The sequence below is a fragment of the Drosophila mauritiana genome, chromosome 2R, assembly GCF_004382145.1.
Source record: "Drosophila mauritiana strain mau12 chromosome 2R, ASM438214v1, whole genome shotgun sequence".
NCBI classification, from domain to species: Eukaryota; Metazoa; Arthropoda; class Insecta; order Diptera; family Drosophilidae; genus Drosophila; species Drosophila mauritiana.
Window position 1 is genome coordinate 12263584 of NC_046668.1, and position 18034 is coordinate 12281617.

Sequence of the window (18034 nt, forward strand, 5' to 3'; positions counted from 1 at the left end):
ATCTTGAGGCTCTGTTAGGCAGTCAAGCCACAGCGTGCTGTTAAGCGCGGCCAGTGTGACCATCATTGAGTTTTAATTCAAATTGGATTTTTCGATTGTGGGGGAAGCACCATAAATTCATTGTTGTAAGGATTCTTGCGTTTGGAGCTCATTCAATGGCTGCGTTTCACAAGCCGAACATCTGCTGGTGCAACTACCAGTTAAATCCGTACAAGCAGATACATCAGAAGATACGAAATTATTGTGCGCTTAATGGGAGAAGTTCTGGGAATCTAGCTAAATTTCAGGTACGTAATGTTTGTAATGACTCATTTCAAGAAATACTTGAATATAAAACACAGTTCATAAATACTTAATTTGACTATAACTACGTTTGACAAGTTCCTAATCAGCTCCTTATTTAATTTTAAACTGCAGAGCTCCCAAGATATATTGCTTAATAATGGACCAAAGGTGCCACAACTCAGCGATAAAGAGATTTACGAAATTTGCTGTAGTAGCAAGAAACGAAATTCAATTCATTGTAAGAAGAAGGATGGTAGTGCTTGGATACGAAATAAATACTTTTCGTCTGAAATGGAAGTCCAAGAAAATCATGTACCGGGAAAACAAAAGAATAGAAGAAATCCTGCTAAAATGGGAGGTGAAACAATTAACCCATATGCAGTATCAATATCAATAGCTAAAAGACCACAAACTTCGTGGAATCGCAAGAGCTCCTTTTCAAGACCCTCCCTTCAATTTAAATTATCTGAAAGCACATCTTTTAAGTATGAAAAACAAAATGCCCAACAACCTACTATCCCCAATAACGAGGAACATGGAAGAAAGCTTAAAGAAAACGTACGAAGTGAAGATTCAAAAAAGTATGACACTATTAAGCAAAATCGGAACAATAAACGGAAAGGTGTGGACAAATTTCAGCAAAAAATGGACTTAAAGAAAACTCAAAGTGCTCGACGGACCCATCGATTTGAAAAGAAGAAAGATAATCATTATCGTAACGCCTTCGAACCCCAGAAAGGAACTGAAGAAACGAAAAAGGCCAAGTCATTTTCTGAAAATTCAGAGCAAGCCCTGTTTAACCAATTTTCCAAACAAAGGGCATACAAGAGCAGTCTGAGGAGAACAGTGGAAGTGGACACATCCGTGGGCATTTACCGGAAGGCAAAGCAGAACAATAAGTCTGAAATGAGCTCAAAACCCTATAGCTCTTTGATTGGGAAGGTTAATCAAGAGGTGTCCGAAAACTTTACGACACTGAGGAGTATGCACGAATTGAAAATTCCTGAAGTACGTACATCAGACCGGATAAAAACTTCAGCTCCGTACACCGAGACCTTTGATAAAATGCTCGAGGGTAAGGCTAACAAAATTTCAGAGTTTCATCCAATTCTAAAGTCATCTAATCGCCTTGGACATTCCCCCAAGTTTTCCTGGGCATCCAAAAAAAAGCTAAAGGGCAGGAGCAGGACTGAAACAAATACCTTTGATAAACTATTAAAGGACAGCGATATGGCGATGCCCGAACATCATCATTTCCTAACGAGCAGGACTTTATTGAATGCCAAAAGAGACAAGAAGGAAACCACAGGAAAGTCTAAGCCAGATAAAGATCTAGAGCCAGGTTATGGACTCCATGATAGCAAAACCTACAGACATATGAAAGGCGATAATAGGAAAGAAAATCACTCCAAACCATTTGGACAAATGCTTAGTGGCAAGGAAAAGATCGTACCAGAGCTAAACCGGGCATTGACCAGCCGTTTTCGAATAAATCATGACGGAAAAAGCACAAATAATTCGTTCTGGATGGAGCAGGATCCCATAATGTCCACGTCCCTTTATGCGAATTTACCAATAGTCGAGGAGCCTGTAGTTTCGCAGTCATCCGAGAAAGTAATAAAACCGAAAAAGACCAAAGTTATGCGGCCCTATCAGCAAATATCTGTTATAAAAAAGCCCGAAATTTTGCAAGCTATTGGGAAATATTCTGTGGCCAAGGAAGCGGGAGATCCAAAAAATTCGGGTACAATTCCGTTGGCTGGGCCCAAAAAAAGAAAGTCCCAGCCTGAGAGCACTAACCGATCTCGTACATCAAGTGAGTTCTCTTTTGGATCAGTTGGTTCTTTGAGGAAACGATTTGCCCCCACTCCTGGACGGAAGATTAGACTCAAGAAATTCTTTTACTACATACAGAATTCAATGCCAGATCGGAAAATATTAACCCAGATGAACTCGAAGAATCCAATTTCGTATTTGAAAAGCGAGAAAAACTCTTACTATGGCAGGAGTCCGAGTCAGACGTCATCGGATAGGTACCAACCATCTTTAGGATCGATAATCAGCACTGTGAGCATTGCCCAATCTTTGATACCTAAGCAGCAGAAAGAGCACAAAAAGGATGAACCGCATGCGGATGCGGACGCACACTTGTTCGCGACCTTTCCAGAAGACTACGATCCAGTTGATGGCATAAAAAAGACAATGAACGACATTATAGCCGGTGTGGCAAAGGAAGAGAAAGTCCATGAGAAAACCCACAAGAAATCCCAGTCGCAGCGTGCCAAGAACAAGTCCAGGATGCAGGAATATGCATTGGAAGCGCATGGAAATGTCGTGAGCATCCTATCCCTGAGGAGGACGAGCCAGGAGGTCAAAACCCGAGAGAGTCAAGCTGTCAGGGATTTGCATTTTCGGGAACAGATGCGGGAGTCTTTCTACGCCAACGCAAGACCCTCTGTGCAGGCACGGATCGATAAACTGATGAAGGAGGTTGCTATCCGCGACGACTTTCGACCCAAAAAGAAACCACGCGATTTTGTGACGGAAAATATAGTCAGGCTAAGTAATATGCAACCGACTAAAGGATCCCAGGCGGTGGATGAAGTTAAACCGCAAAGGAAGTACCCCTCTTTGCTTAGGATATTGGCACCAAACGAAGAACCTGTCCCCAAGATTTCCGAGGATAAGATGTCGCCGGAAATGCATCCGCGGAAACCCGTTAGAGTACGTCTATATTCCGACAAAATCTGGAGGGACCAAATGGATATTTATCAATCGGAAATGAAGAAACCGCCTCCAGATGCTAAAGTCTGTCGCCTAAGTGAAAGGAAAAAATGTGATTGCTATCTTTGCAAATTGCTTTTGAAGGGTAAGTTAAGCAATCTTTTATCTCTGCGGTAACAAATAGTTGATCTCCTTTTAGGCAAAAATCAACATGAATCCAACTTTATGAAGAAAGCAATGGCCCAAAGGCGTCGATTGGAACTCCGTTCGTATTATCTTGAATTACGGAAAAGGGAAAGGGATCGGGAAATGAACCCCGCTAAGATTTGCTGAATTAAATAATACTATATGGTCTTAGAAGCAAAAATTAATCATTGGAAGGTCATGAGACCAAGATCTATATATCTTATGATAGTCCTTTGATTAATTCTTGATTCTATGAATAATTTTAATTTGTTAACCATATGATAATGTTTTAATAGAATAAATGACATATTTGTGGATCGATCCACCAACCTATGTTAAACTAGGCTAGTTTTCTAATTTTTCAGTTTTAACACAACAAAATTCCCCTTTCGAGATGAATATTTTAAGTGCTCTTAAGATAAAGAAGCTCAACATGCAGAATACATGCACCTCCTACTACGACTTCTTGACCTGTGAACCCAACGGTCTGGATTCACTGAGCTCCTCAGCTGTGCCACGCGATCCTCCATCCCTGGAGGATCTAAAGCGACCTCCCAAAATGGTCAGAAGTGGTGTGCAGTACTTCGATGTGGATGACAAGGCGACGGAGTGGTATCTGGACACCCGACGATCCACAGCCGAGAGAAAGCCATGCAAAAGGAGGTTCTGCTTTAGGTTTCATGTGCCCGTAAGACATGCCCTTCGTCGAAAGGATAAGGCGGCGACTTACGCCCTTCCAGGACGCAGGGTGTCCCCCGAGTTCCTGAGCCTTCTGAAGCAGCACCACGCCAAGATGCGGGGTCTGGACAAGCTGCCGCGAAAGTATCTGTCCCGCAAGCCCAGCTTCTCCTACTACAAGTACGATGCGGCGGGAAAGAGCCGACACATGCGACCTGGCATCTCCACAGCTGCACCCGTAGAGTTTCCATGCACCAAAATTGACTGCCTTCGTCACCGGGATTGCTCATGTTCACCGAAAAAGGAAACTCCTCCACAGGCCCCTTTAAGCCAGGAGACTTCCAATTCTCCTGTATCCAACATAAAGGTCAGGAAAAAGCAATTCTCGCCATTTGCTAAACAAAAACCAGTAGTTTTAGTGAAAAAAGATAAAAAGGAGTCTAAGGATAACATCAAGTCAAAGGAGAGCCAGCCTTTTTCTAGGTTGCACAGAATTTATGCGAGCAATCCATCTTTAAAAGCCAATCAAGAGTCCCCTAAACCAATTGTATCGAGATCTCAACCTAGTTTTAATTCCAAGGAACAGATAGAAAGCTGTCCGTGTTCTATTGATCAGCTCATTCGGTTGCCTAAATCCTGTGCTCCACCCATTGGTGCTGGTAAAACTGGGAAGTCCAAAAGGACTCGAGATCCCCGCTGCATTGAGTACGAGAATAGTCCTTTCTATAAAGCCATCAAGGGCACAAACTATGGACCCCGCAATGGAAATAAGAAACCAGTGACCAGTAGCGAGAAGAAGTGCTGTGAAGACCATTGTAAGATTGAAGCAGATGCCCAGGAAGATTCTCCCTCAGAGAACACTTTCTATGCATCCGTCTCTAATCATAGGGAACTTGGTCTGTTATATCGCCATTCACCCGATTCTTATGATCCGAACGATATTGAAATTCCACCAAACCATCAGAGAAATAGGCTTGGCTATAGAGGCTTCATTCATCGCTCCGAAAAACAGAAGCTCATTGATAGCGGCTGTGCTCCAATCCCCAAGTGCAAGAGGACCAAGCCACCACCGTATTGCTACCTCTGGTCCGCCACCGATCCGGATATTCGGAAGGCGGAGAAACGTCGTCTGGCGGAACATAATTGGTGCCAGCGGGAAATGTTTCCAGACAGCAAGCCGTACTCTTACTACTGGTCCACAACGCATCCGGATGTAAGGGTCAAGGTGAAGCGGCGATTGAAGGAGGCTGACAGCAGGCGGAGTTGTGGAGTGAACCAAAGATGTATCCAGCCATCCATTTGCAGTCGTCGGGATAATTCAGATCAAAGTGAGGATATATGTACCTGCAGCAGTTCCACATTGAGAAACCAGTTCATTGAGAAACATAGCTCAGATTCTATCGATCACCACAATCACCTAACTTGTTCGCGTGCCAAGAAACTTAAGTCGTTTGGACTAGGACACAGTAGAAATCGAAAGGGAGCTCCATATGACAGTTCACTTGACTGGGAAGATGATCTTTCCACATGCAAAAGTAATCCAAGATGGCCAGGACTTATCTCAAGAAAGTTGACTGCAGATTCAGATGGACATCTCTCGAAGAAACCACGCCTGCTGCCCAGACTACATGCATTTGCCAAGCGATTTCTCTGGTCAGGAACTAAAGCAATTGAGTTCAAGTCGAATCAATCGGGGAATGGAAGACCTAGGCATAGCCCCCGGTCTATAAATTGCAGGGAGGCTTCTGATCTGGAGCATCAAAAAGATAAGCAACGAGTAATATGCAACGAAATGAATCCCTTGGACAGGAAAATCTCGTTCAGGGATCAGGACAGTATCCTGGATATACGCGGACCAAGAGATCCTAAGATATGGTCTAAAACTATAAAGAAAAGACGCAACTCAATACGAAATACGCACTCCTCAGGCTCAGAAATCGATACGTACAGGAGTACCAACTCCTCCTTTGTGCAACCAGCCAGTTCCAGACGGCCACCTAGAGGCAGGAATTATCAAAAGTCCCAAGCAAAGAAGTCCCCACTACGTAACAGAAGGTGTTCCTCGGATAGTTGCAGTAATTGGAGCTGCCACTCAAGTGATACACGGCAGCAAGCTCCTTGTCAAGTTCCTCAGCCTTTGGTATCCCGTGCCCAGCGGGAGTGGGAGGAACATCGGGAGCGAAAGCGAGCTAAGAGGCATGTAGAGAAATGCAGACCATGCACAGATTACTTGCTCACCTCACGGCCAACGGAGTCACAAAATCCGGGCATACGTCGAGGAGTGGTTACATATCGAAACTATGAGTTTACAACCGAACTAAGTGATCCCTGTGTGATTGAACCAAAGGGTAATCGTTTTCGACTTTGTCCCATCCACAGGGATAAGAACTACTCGCGGTCACGAAATTATCGACATTCAGCTCGATGTTGCGATGACTCCGATGCCCCCAGGCACTGTAAAAATCCACATGGCTCGAGAAGGATACGGGGAGGTATAGATTTTCATGAGATTGAATATTCTTTAAGAAGGCAACGCTACACAGCGCATAACTTTCCAAAAACCTTGCCTTCCAAACTCGAAAGCAACAAGACACAACAATGGAAGTCACCTAAGCACTTATTTTGTTTCGACTAGAAATATGAGGATAATCGGGCTAGCAAGCCGTCTGTCAAGTGGCCATACCATGTCTATACCAATGGATTACCACCTGACATACGGACTTGCATGCCTCATATACTAATGACAAATTATGGTAAATTGTTAATTTTCAAATTATCACGATTAAAGTTTTAATTGCGTAGAAACAACAGTTTTTCCTTTAGATAATATAAATGCAAAGCTGGCTGGGATTGATTAGAGCAGTATTTACTCGTTGGTAAACTTGGCAGGGCGCTTCTCGGCGAAGGCGGTCATGCCCTCCTTGCGATCGGACTATTGGATGACAGAAAATAAAAGAGATTAGATAGTGTAAAGCAGATATTCAAACTTGAACTAACCGTGGAGAACGTGGCATGGAAGGTGCGACGCTCGAACTTCAGGCCCTCCTGGAGAGTGGTCTCGTAAGCGGTGTTAACGGCCTCCTTGCACAGCTGCACAATCAGATTGGAGTGGGTGCCGATCTTCTCGCCCAGCTTGACGGCCTCGCCCAGCAACTGGTCGGCGGGCACCACCTTGCTGGCCAGACCCAGCTTCTCGGCCTCCTGGGCGCCGATCATGTTGCCGGTGAGGCACATCTCCATGGCCTTGGACTTGCCAACGACGCGGGTCAGACGCTGGGTGCCACCGGCTCCGGGAATGGTGCCCAGGGCAATCTCAGGCTGGCCAAACTTGGCCTTGTCCCCGGCATAGATGATGTCGCACATCATGGCCAGCTCACAGCCACCGCCCAAGGCGTAGCCATTCACGGCAGCAATGATGGGCTTCTGGGTGCGGGCCACCTCCGTCCAGTCGTTCAGGAAGTTGCCCTGGATGCACTGCGAGTAGGTGTTGCCCACCATCTCCTTGATATCAGCGCCTGCGGCGAATGCCTTCTCGCTGCCCGTCAAAACGATGGCGGAGATGGTCTTATCCTTGCCGAATTGCTGCAACGCGGTGGACAGCTCCTTCATCAGGCCATTGCAGAGGGCATTCAGGGCCTTGGGGCGGTTCAGGGTGATCACGGCCACGTTCTTGCCCTCGCCGGCCACTTCGGTCTTGATGTACTCCCAGTTGTTGGTGGCTGGAAAGAGATGGCATCATAAATGAGGTGATCGTATGTGCGCGAATGTTACGCAATCAATGTTTATTTGCCTGGAAAAGTACAAGAGATGTCGCGCAGAAACCGGCATTTGATATCTTGATTTTCCGGCTTAGGTTGGAGCTGGGCATCAATCGCGTGGACTTTGATCCCTCGCAATCAACCATCTCTACTTACAGGAGCTGCTGAAACGGGTTGCCACCTGTGGCTGACGGGCGGCTGCCTGCAGGACGCCCTGGGCGCGGCTGGCGAAGATCTTAGCAATGTTGGCCATTTTCAAATGAAGGAACTGTAAGCCGGCTGCAAGTGCAATTCGTTATCTAATCGGTCGCCGTATCTGGCATGGAGCCACTCTAGAACTTGGGGTACTTACGCTGCAAAGCACTGGAGCAATATTGGCGCACTAGTGGGGCAGGTGTGACCGCGTTCGCTCCCACCAGAAATGCCAATATTTGCAGTCACTGTTTCAGTCACAGTTTGGATCACAGCAACAAGTGGTTTTCGCGTTACAGCTGTTAACTCAAAAGTATTGTTAACAGTCGAAATTTTAATGTGCAACGTAAAAACACAATTATTATGTTCTTAAACCCGATTAAATATATTTACAATACATTACTACTTTCACGTTATGATCGTTTTAAAATAAAAACTTAAAAATACATTCCAATTTAAGCTTAAAACTGGAGAACTTTAAATAACATTATTTACTTAAGATAAGCCTAAATAGTTTAAAATTAACAGTACTTTTTATCAACAACTTGGCTGGTAAACAAGTAAGCGATCACATATTTAGCTTTGTAAACATTTATCCCTAGACCTTTGGTATTGCAGATGTCTGGGGAAGATTACTGCTGGTCTCCACCAGCCAAATGTGCTCCTCACGTTGCCTTCTTGTGCCATTTTCTCGACGCACCCGCCAAATTAGAAACAACAATACCACGATTAGGAAGCAGAATATTACTATAACCAAGCTAAAAATATACGCTTGGGGTGCTAAAAGTAAATAAATTAGTATAAATGAAGAGACTTTGTATAACTATACAACTTACTTTCACAGTAGGGGAACTTCCTAGCCCACAATGAGTTTTGGCAGACGTTCTGGTTCTCGCCTTTGAGCCTGTGCTCCGCCGGGCAGTCGTAGTAGATACGGGTGCCATTGGCTACTCTTGATCCTGCAGTAAGGATTGCATCTGTGAAATGCTTAACAATCACGTTCGGCAGTTGGGGAATCACGCACTCCCCGTTCTCCTGAAGGGTATTCGATCGCGGGGGCTTCCTTGTCACAGGAACAGTGGGAGTTATTCTGCGGATACTACTTTCCGTAGTAGTACTTGTCGTTGAACTGACCGTAGTAGTTGGTATGGCAACGCCCTCGCAAAGGAACTCCAGCTCATCGTCTCCGTCCCGGCAATCACGGATGCCATCGCACAACTTGGAGTAGGGCATGCATTGGCCAGAGGAGCAGTACATCTCCCAGTTGTCGCAGTTAGCCTGCTGCATCTGCGCTCGGCACAGCCATCCCTGCTCATCCGAACCATCCACGCAGTCCTGGACGCCATCGCAAACCGCTGTGCTGGCTATGCACGCTCCGTAGCTGCAGCGGAATGCATAACCCGGACACCAGGCCTTCTCACACATTACGGCCGTCTCATCGGAGCCATCCAAGCAGTTGGCGGTGCCATCGCACAGCCGGTCCAGTTGAATACAGTCGCCTCCTCCACAACGATACCCGCAGCTTGTGGCATTCTGGGATCCCAAGCAAATGGCGACGGCTAAGGAGAGAAAAATCACCAGCCGAATTGATAGATTCTGATGCGCTCCGAACATTGCGAATGGGTTCCAATCGACAGACTGCCGGTTCCATGGCGCAGTTAAGGGTATTATTACGAGAGCTGTCCAAACCAGTTTGATGATAATACGACGCTAGCTGTGCACAAGTATCTGTCATGGGCTTTTCTGAGCGGCAGTCAGTATTTTTAGCAAGTATCAATGAGCGAGCTTATCACGCTTTTAGATAATCCTATCAAAGGGATATTCCAAAGTTGGTATCTAGTTGGTCATTAGTTGTAATGCACGTTTTGTGGCGAAGGCACACGAAACATTCCCATTTCCAAATCCAAATACGGAAATGTTCAACATATTTGTGGTTACGATCATACAGCCAATAATTTGCCTAATAGTAAGTTCACTAAAAAGATTAAAAAATATTTGAACTTCTTGAATTAAAACTGGTATATTCTTTTATCGTTTATTCATATGTTTGTTCATGGTTCTTATTGCTTTTCAAATGCATATTTTACTTTATTTCTCTGGTGAGTATACTTATGTTAGTACGAATAACGTGCTTTAGTTTATAATCGAACGCATAAATTATAAAGAAAAGCTTATGGTTAGTTGGGTACAAATACAGCTCGGGGTTGGCTGGCCGGAAACAAAAACTGCAAAATACTTGAAGTAAACTTAAGTAACACGTCAAATGCTTTCCAACAAGGAAAGTCTCGTTATTTCTTGTGCGCAGATGCCGGCGGTGTGCCGTAAAACTTCCGCTTCTTAATGGTGCCTCCTTTGAAGGGAGTTGCTGTGAAACAATGATAATTAAAATAATGCAAAAAATTAGCTCATAGATAACTCACCATATAGCGAAAGTAAGTCATTTTTGTTGCTTGGCACCCGCTTGATAACCGTGGCCGGCGTTCTTGTCGGATCTATAACGATATATTGCTCCCAGAACGAAACGGGCAGCTCAAGGAGTGCCTTCATCACCTGCTTCTGGGTGAAAACTTCCGTGTAGATCGCATGCTGGTCGGGATCTGGTGTGGAGTAGCCCACAATGGTGGGGCCAAAGATGAGCGAGATGTTATCGATCGGCATTAGCACGACTGGGCACTGGGCAATTCGCTGGAAGTGCAGTATGAGGAAGGCCAGCGTATCCCTATTGGCCTGTGGTAGCTGCTTCACCGACTTAACCAACATATCCTGGGCTGTTTTGGTGTCAGGATTTTGGACTGCGTTTGCGAAATCCTTCCATTGGCTAGTGGGAATGAGAGGTTCTGTTAGGGACCTCAGGAAATCCTTGACACAACAGCACAGCACATAGATATCCGTGTTGCCCAAATGAGGAGTGGCCTTGCCTCGCAGAAACTGCTCCTTGAGGGCCTTGTACTCCCGCTCCGACGAGGACAATCGATAGAGGCCAACCTCGGTCAGGCCGCGGGCCTCAATCTCGTTAACGCAGTGCACAATCAGTGCCGGGATCATGGGTGCAATAGATGGTGCAAAGTCCGTTACATAGCCAGTCATGGTCTTCGTCGTCGGTGTTCCCGTTTGCGGCACACAGCTAACGGTGAGCAGATACCGACAATCGATGTGACAGCGCACCGGGCAATCCCGACATCTCAGGCCAACGGCTCCAAACCGTATGCTGAAAAGTATAAAAAGTATTTAATGAATGAAAAACGTACTAAGAGCAAAACTTCTAGTAAGCCTACCGTTTCTGGCACTGTACGCAATTGTCGCCACGCAAGAATGTCTTCTGACTGAAGGTGTGGTTCCTCATCAGCGGACGGTGCTGCAGTGGAGTTCCGGATTCAGCGACCACGTGAGGTGCCATAGCATTTACCGGCGTCAGTGGCGGTGCGGTGGCCTCCTTAAGCACCGATCGCCGAGGCGTCGAGGACAGTCCGTCGCCGATCCTCTCGTTGCCGGCAATCACAGGCAGAGACTCAATTGTGGACTCTGCACGAATCACGCCCTGTCCATCCTGGGGTATGGTGACCTTGGTGGTGGCACAAAAGCGCTCAGCGCCTTGACCCACGTCCACCGTGTGTTGCTCCACTCCGATTCCGACGCCAGAGCGTCGCGACTTGCCGGTGGTTGGTGTAGTCCCGGACATGCTGCCATTGAGTCCAGTGCTCAATCGCGATCTCTTGTTGCCAACGCTAGGAATCTGGTTCTTGGGCAGCGAGGGTCGATGCTCTCGCCAAGATTTTGATGTGCGCACATCGAGAAAGTCATCCTCGGAGTGTGTAATTGACAAATCGGACAGCAACGATCCGGTGGAGTTGATGTCGCCATAGGACTTGTCCTCGCGCACGGCATTCAGGGACTTGCGCTTCCGCGACGAGGGCAGAGTGTGCAGAAAGGCCAGCTTGTCGCGGGTCTCGTTGTTCAGATTGCGCTCGTGTCGAAGAAGATCCGCCACAGCCATGATCTTGTTCTCCATGGCGTCCCGTTCGTGTTCCGCCTGGCGGCGCGCCTTGATCTCCATGTCGATGATGCGGCGTGCGTGAAAGAGTTTGCCCTCCAGGTCGCCCATTTTGGTCAGCGACTTGTCCAGCTCGTTTTGTATCCTCGCCGTCTCGGCCGCGTAGCCCGCGCACTTTTCGTGGTACTGCTCGAACATGCGCAGGAACCGCAGGAACTCTATATGGAATATAAGCATCATGTAGGGCTTCATTTCACTTGCCTGTTTTCAGTTTTACTCACCCTCCTCGGCAGTTCCATCGGTAAGCACTTGCATGCAGCGTCGCAGATCATCGAAGGACGCCAATGCGGAGAGCGCCATTTTTGCTTGTCTCCGTAGTTCTGCGGATCGGTTTTCACTCGCAGGGACTGCCTGCACACTGGTTGCCTTGATTCAGCTTCGAATTCTACTGAAAATCAGTAGTATTTACCCAAAAAACGAGTGGTAATCGGAGCACGCTGCAAAAGACGCGCTGAAATTTTTCAAGTTCCGTTGTTTTCAAATTGACGCCATCTGCGCAGTGTGACCGTTCGTGGGTGGCTCGAAATAACAGTAGGGTAGTCATGCTAACAGAAAATATCGTTCTGATCGTGTTAGAGATGATTGTTTCAAGTTAACAATTCATTCGGACTTATGTATATACTAATTTAATATAATCCTATTAATACTTTTGGAATGATTATATTAATATTAATATAATTACAATATTTTTTTATTTATAAGATGTCTATATTAATTTTTATTGACATAAGCTACCATCACTAATAATTCTTCTGACCCCAGTAGTGTTGCTAAACGAATCACAGTCTCGATTTTGTTTGAAAAATGTCTGTCCACTCACCCAATCCTGGCCTAATCCTCCAGAGCAAGCGTTTCCATGGACTGCGGAACATCCTGGAACGCGAAGGCCCCTTCTGCAAGGACGGCTTTGCGGCCTCGCCGGAAAACCTGGAGTTCTTGCAGACCAAGTGCCAGGTTCTGATCATCGGAGCCGGCGGCCTGGGCTGCGAACTGCTGAAGGATCTGGCTCTGATGGGATTCGGCAACCTGCACGTCATCGACATGGACACCATCGAGCTGTCCAACCTGAATCGCCAGTTTCTGTTCCGCCGCACCGACATTGGCGCCTCCAAGGCGGAGTGTGCGGCTCGCTTCATCAACGCACGAGTGCCCACTTGCCGGGTGACGCCGCATTTCAAGAAGATCCAGGACTTCGATGAGTCCTTCTATCAGCAGTTCCACCTGGTTGTCTGTGGCCTAGACTCCATTGTTGCCCGGCGTTGGATCAATGGCATGCTGCTCTCCATGCTGCGATATGAGGAGGACGGCACCATAGATACCAGCTCCATAGTGCCCATGATTGACGGCGGCACCGAGGGCTTCAAGGGCAACGCACGCGTCATCCTGCCCGGTTTCACGGCTTGCATTGAGTGCACGCTGGACCTATTCCCGCCGCAGATCAACTATCCCCTATGCACAATAGCAAATACTCCGAGGCTGCCGGAGCACTGCATTGAGTACGTAAAGATCATACAGTGGGAGAAACAGAATCCGTTTGCGGTGCCCCTCGATGGGGACGATCCCCAGCATATTGGTTGGGTCTACGAACGGGCTCTGGAGCGGTCCAATGAGTTCAACATCACCGGAGTGACCTATCGCTTGGTCCAGGGCGTTGTCAAGCACATCATTCCCGCGGTGGCCAGTACCAATGCAGCTATTGCCGCCGCCTGTGCTTTGGAGATCTTTAAGTTGGCCACCAGCTGCTATGATAGCATGGCAAACTATCTTAACTTCAACGATCTAGACGGAATCTATACCTACACCTACGAGGCCGAGAAGTCGGAGAACTGCTTGGCGTGCAGCAATACACCACAGCCGTTGCCAATTGAGGATCCCAACACCACCACGCTGGAGGATGTGATAAAGCTATTGTGCGATTCCCCGCGTTTCCAGCTGAAAAGCCCAGCCTTGACCACTGTGATGAAGGACGGCAAGCGGCAGACTTTGTACATGTCCGGGGTAAAGAGCATTGAAGAGGCCACCCGAAAGAACCTTACGCAGAGCCTGGGCGAACTGGGTCTACACGATGGCCAGCAGCTAACAGTCACCGATGCCACCTCGCCGACCGCTATGACTCTGCAGCTGAAGTACCAGTCCAATGAGGTGGAGATGGTCTAAAGTGTATCACAGTAGATAACAATTTTAATACACAAGTCGTATATGTAAATAAACAGCAGGCTTAGCCTCGAGTTACGCATCTAAATGCTCATGTCCAGTATGTACTTCTTGCCGGTGAATCCCTTGAAGCTCAAGGCAGCGGCCGCCGCGTCTTTGAACTTCGCCAAGGGCACCATCTCATGGTTGGGGGCCACGAACTTTCCCTGCTCCATCAGCTCGAAGATCTCCTTAAACATTTTCGAACGCTCTGGTGAACTGTAGTTCTCCTTGGACCAGCGAGTCATCCAGAAGCCTCTAAATGCAATGTCCTTGAAAATGAGGGGTCCAGTGGCCACGGTGACGGGTTCGCGGGACATTCCACCGTAGGTAACCAGCACTCCGCCATTGTCTAGATGCCGCGACACCTCCGTGGCGCTTTTTCCGCCCACACAGTTGAAGGCTAAGCGGGGCTTTTTCAACTTGCCCGACTTGAAGATGTCACTGGTGCGAATCTCGGCCTCGGTTAGGACCTCGGTGGCACCCAGGCACTGCAGCATCTGCTTCAATTCGGCAATCTCTGGTCGGTCGCGTACAATGCCCACGCTATTGATGCCCCAGGCTCGGCACAATTGGTGCACTGCCTGGCCGACGGCGCTATTGGCGCCGTTTTGGATGACCGTGTCACCCGGACAGAGCTGCACAAAGTCCTTTAGCATGCGGTAGGCAGTGGTGGGATTCACTGTCGAGGTGGCGGCCTCCGCCAAGCCAACCTTCTTGGACACGATCAACAGTTGATCCTCCTTGAAGACGGCATGGGTGGTCCAGGTGCCAAGTCCACTGGCCAAGGGAATGACGTGCTGTCCTGCCTCAAAGCCTTTGACTTTGTCGCCCACGCAGATGACCTCCGCCACACACTCATTGCCGCCAACGGCAGGGAACTTGGGCTTCACCGGGTATTTACCTGTAAAGGATTTGGGATGATCATTATTAAAGTGTCTTTGAACAAGCTTGTATTTAATATGTTAAGCTGAATCATGGATCGTTTAAGCTAGGCTTTTTTAAAATCTAAAGCCACAAACTTGAGCAACGTTCAAAGTACAAAGATGTACTGATAACATTCGTTGTATTTTAAATGGAATATTTCTGATTCTCCTATAACTGACTTTCAAGCAATACTATACTATACTAAGAATACCAGTTTTTCTGATCTTCACTTCTTATCCAGTTGTTTCGGCAGAGGATTATCGTTATGAAATTTGAAGTTTATGCCGGTTATGGCTCTATTTGAGTTGTATGCATAATATATGTTTGTTTGTGATAGATCCTAATGGCCAGCATACCCTGAATGGTGTTTATGTCCGCCGGGTTAATGGGAGCTGCCAGAATTTTGACCAGCACCTGGTTGTCCTTGGGATCGGGAAGTTTGTCCTCCACCAGTTGCAGAACCTCCTGTGGTTCGCCGTGCTGTGTGTACTTCAAGGACTTGGCCACCACCGACATTTGGCGGCTCCATTGGGCTGCGTTGATGCGAGATAAAAAGCCTCTGCGCAACATTTGTTAGTAATTGTTATGATTTTTGACTATCAAAATAGTAAAACGAAAATTATTATGCAGGTCAGTGTGACCGTCGCTACATTGCTGCCAACTTGATTTTTAATGACGCCATAGAGATTTATAATGTTATTTGCTGGTATTTTCGGCTAAGTGACACACGGTCGCCGTGTTTTCTCCAAATTTCAGGTGTCTCAAATCGATTTTTTAAACAAAACCTCGAAAAATACTCAAAAACTGAATTGACCGGTGCTAAAATGGACGCGTAAGCAAATAAATGTTAAAATTCCTAGCTTTATGTTGTTTAACAATTGCATACCCTTGCAGTTTACAAGACGAAGTGGAGTCGCTGGAAGCCATCCTAATGGACGATGTTTGCATTAAACGCACACCCAAGTAAGTAATACAATACAATATATGTTTTCGATACTACAGCGAGTATTGCGATTCCCGAGAAGCGGCGAGGTGGAGCAGATCGAGACCACGGTGCTGCCCCTGACCGGCGAGGAGGAGGAGCAGCAGTACGTGTGCGTTACCCTGCAGGTGCATCCAACACCTGGCTATCCTGAGGAGAGCCCCACATTCAAGCTGCTGCGTCCGCGTGGATTGGACGATGCCCGCCTGGAGGCAATCCGTAGCGCGTGCAACGCCAAGATCAGGGAGTCAATTGGTTTTCCGGTCGTTTTCGACCTCATCGAGGTGGTGCGGGAGCACCTCAGTGGCAGCAATCTGCCCAGTGGCCAGTGCGTTGTCTGTTTGTATGGATTCGCCGATGGCGATGAGTTCACACGCACCGAGTGCTTCCACTACCTGCACAGCTATTGCCTGGCCCGGCATCTCAACGCCCTACGTCGCAACTACCAGGAGGAGTTCGATAAGTTGCCCGCCTGGCTGCAGAAGACGGCCGATCCCTTCCAGGCCCTGTGCCCCGTTTGCCGTGAGCACATCGGCGACGAAACGGATAGCCTCAAGTGCGCAATGCCGCCATCTGAGTTGCTAAATGCTCCGGAATTTAAGGTGACCGAGGAGCTGCGTAAAATGCAGCAGCGCATGTCGGAGCTGTATCTGCAGCAGAAGAGTCGCGGCGCCATTATCGATGTGAACGCCGAGGGCTCGGCGGTGATTTCCATCGAGACGGAGGAAGACATCAGGCGCAGGCGGCGCCGTGAGGAGGCTGAGGCAGCCAAAAAGCTGGAGGGACCGGCAAAGGAGGAGGTTATCAAGCCCACAACTAGTTCCACATTTGCGCCAGTGGTGCAGGAGACCCACCGCATCATGCCGGAGCCGACCAACAATAACTATCAACACAATCGGCGGCACTATCGCGGCGGCAGGCGTCACCATCATCACCATCAGCATGGTCACCATCATCGGGCCGAAAGGGATCGGGGGGAGCAGAATCCGGCTGCAGCTCCAGCCACCGCAGGTGGCTCCACATCGAATTCGGCCAATACGAATAGCAAGCAGGCGAAGGCCCAATCAGCCAGTTCCGGGCTTGCCAGGTGACGATGGCTTCCGGTAGAAATGGGGATCCGGATACCCATTGCGTTGCCATGCTGCTAATACACAATGAAGCACCAACCCAAACGGCCCAGGTTTAGTTTTAGTTTAGTGAGGCGCACTCGATTCTGTGACTTTTTATGTTCGTACGTTCGTAAATATGTATTTATGTTTAGTTAGCTTTAGCGAGCCGTGTTAGCTAATTTGGACTATATTAATGATGATATTTAGTTGTACCTTAACTATAATGATATTTGTAATGATTTACAAAAGACTTGCGGCATAATGCCAAGCCGATATTATTAGGGCCTTTGAAAGCTAGCGCGTAGAGCAGCATGTATTTAGCAGCACCAACTGGCAGCGCTGGCGTTGACGAGATTACACCCCAGCATCGGGACGAACGAGGAGGAGACGGTATCGATAACCACTTACGCATAATCTGCAACTGCACTTCAAAGTTTAGTCGAAATGAAACCCTCTCTGGCAGCTCATAGCACAAAGAAATGTATGAACCCAGCTTGTACTAGAGTTAGTTGGACGATTAAAGTTGGAGCGGCATTTCTAGTCAGTAAATGGAGGGAACGTAGGAGGAGAAGGAGGAACCCCGATACAGGGCATCTGCATTAGCATGCATGCACACATATTTAAATATCACAATTAATTGAGTGTTTTGTAGAAAACCAAATAGTGATCCGCACGGATCGATCATGGTATTATATCGAAAATTCAATTTCAATGTGTCAAATAACTACTACGATTGAGAACTTCAATGAATAAATCAAATTTGGAAATCAACAGAATCATGGCTTTTATTTCATAGCTTCGGGTAATAAAGTAAAAAGTCGTCGGGTTATGTTGTTATTTTTTTTTTTTGTAAATGTTTATTTCGCATTTGAATTGTTTTAATTAAATAGAATTACAAAAAACGAGTTTTAATGCATTTCTTTCGTTTCGTACAACAAAATAATTTAGT

The 18034-nt window shown here is 47.2% G+C and overlaps 8 protein-coding genes across 9 annotated transcripts; 4 read left to right on the top strand and 4 right to left on the bottom strand.

Moving 5' to 3' along the window:
• Positions 1-58: 58 nt before the first annotated feature.
• LOC117135490 lies at positions 59-3393 on the top strand. The gene is made up of 3 exons (XM_033295712.1): positions 59-287; positions 418-3154; positions 3209-3393. Exons 1-3 carry the CDS (start codon positions 156-158, stop codon positions 3340-3342), a joined length of 3003 nt encoding a protein of 1000 aa, XP_033151603.1. The 5' UTR covers positions 59-155; the 3' UTR covers positions 3343-3393.
• Positions 3394-3516: 123 nt separating this feature from the next.
• Positions 3517-6572, top strand: LOC117135491. The gene has a single exon (XM_033295713.1). It carries the CDS (start codon positions 3590-3592, stop codon positions 6506-6508), a length of 2919 nt encoding a protein of 972 aa, XP_033151604.1. The 5' UTR covers positions 3517-3589; the 3' UTR covers positions 6509-6572.
• Positions 6573-6649: 77 nt separating this feature from the next.
• Positions 6650-8077, bottom strand: LOC117135496 (probable enoyl-CoA hydratase, mitochondrial). The gene is made up of 4 exons (XM_033295718.1): positions 7984-8077; positions 7788-7910; positions 6871-7592; positions 6650-6805 (listed from the first exon to the last, which is right to left on the bottom strand). Exons 2-4 carry the CDS (start codon positions 7882-7884, stop codon positions 6740-6742), a joined length of 885 nt encoding a protein of 294 aa, XP_033151609.1. The 5' UTR covers positions 7885-7910; positions 7984-8077; the 3' UTR covers positions 6650-6739.
• A 226-nt stretch (positions 8078-8303) lies between these two features.
• Positions 8304-9494, bottom strand: LOC117135495 (modular serine protease). Its single transcript, XM_033295716.1, has 2 exons — positions 8660-9494; positions 8304-8603 (listed from the first exon to the last, which is right to left on the bottom strand). The coding sequence occupies exons 1-2, from the start codon at positions 9435-9437 to the stop codon at positions 8422-8424; spliced, it is 960 nt and encodes a 319-aa protein (XP_033151607.1). The 5' UTR covers positions 9438-9494; the 3' UTR covers positions 8304-8421.
• Positions 9495-9832: 338 nt separating this feature from the next.
• On the bottom strand, positions 9833-12383 carry LOC117135493 (rac GTPase-activating protein 1). The gene is made up of 4 exons (XM_033295714.1): positions 12096-12383; positions 11099-12032; positions 10244-11031; positions 9833-10188 (listed from the first exon to the last, which is right to left on the bottom strand). The coding sequence occupies exons 1-4, from the start codon at positions 12172-12174 to the stop codon at positions 10112-10114; spliced, it is 1878 nt and encodes a 625-aa protein (XP_033151605.1). The 5' UTR covers positions 12175-12383; the 3' UTR covers positions 9833-10111.
• A 250-nt stretch (positions 12384-12633) lies between these two features.
• LOC117136279 (nedd8-activating enzyme E1 catalytic subunit) lies at positions 12634-14116 on the top strand. Its single transcript, XM_033297112.1, has one exon. It carries the CDS (start codon positions 12679-12681, stop codon positions 14029-14031), a length of 1353 nt encoding a protein of 450 aa, XP_033153003.1. The 5' UTR covers positions 12634-12678; the 3' UTR covers positions 14032-14116.
• Positions 14029-15645, bottom strand: LOC117136281 (enoyl-[acyl-carrier-protein] reductase, mitochondrial). Its single transcript, XM_033297115.1, has 2 exons — positions 15351-15645; positions 14029-14971 (listed from the first exon to the last, which is right to left on the bottom strand). The coding sequence occupies exons 1-2, from the start codon at positions 15562-15564 to the stop codon at positions 14112-14114; spliced, it is 1074 nt and encodes a 357-aa protein (XP_033153006.1). The 5' UTR covers positions 15565-15645; the 3' UTR covers positions 14029-14111.
• Positions 15646-15714: 69 nt separating this feature from the next.
• On the top strand, positions 15715-17679 carry LOC117136280 (E3 ubiquitin-protein ligase RNF25). Of its 2 annotated transcripts, none has more exons than XM_033297113.1 (3): positions 15715-15826; positions 15889-15957; positions 16017-17679. In XM_033297113.1, exons 1-3 carry the CDS (start codon positions 15819-15821, stop codon positions 17065-17067), a joined length of 1128 nt encoding a protein of 375 aa, XP_033153004.1. In that variant the 5' UTR covers positions 15715-15818; the 3' UTR covers positions 17068-17679. The 2 variants fall into 2 exon arrangements, with proteins under 2 accessions (XP_033153004.1, XP_033153005.1); XM_033297114.1 differs by having other exon boundaries at positions 15716-15826; positions 16020-17679.
• The last annotated feature ends 355 nt before the right edge of the window (positions 17680-18034 follow it).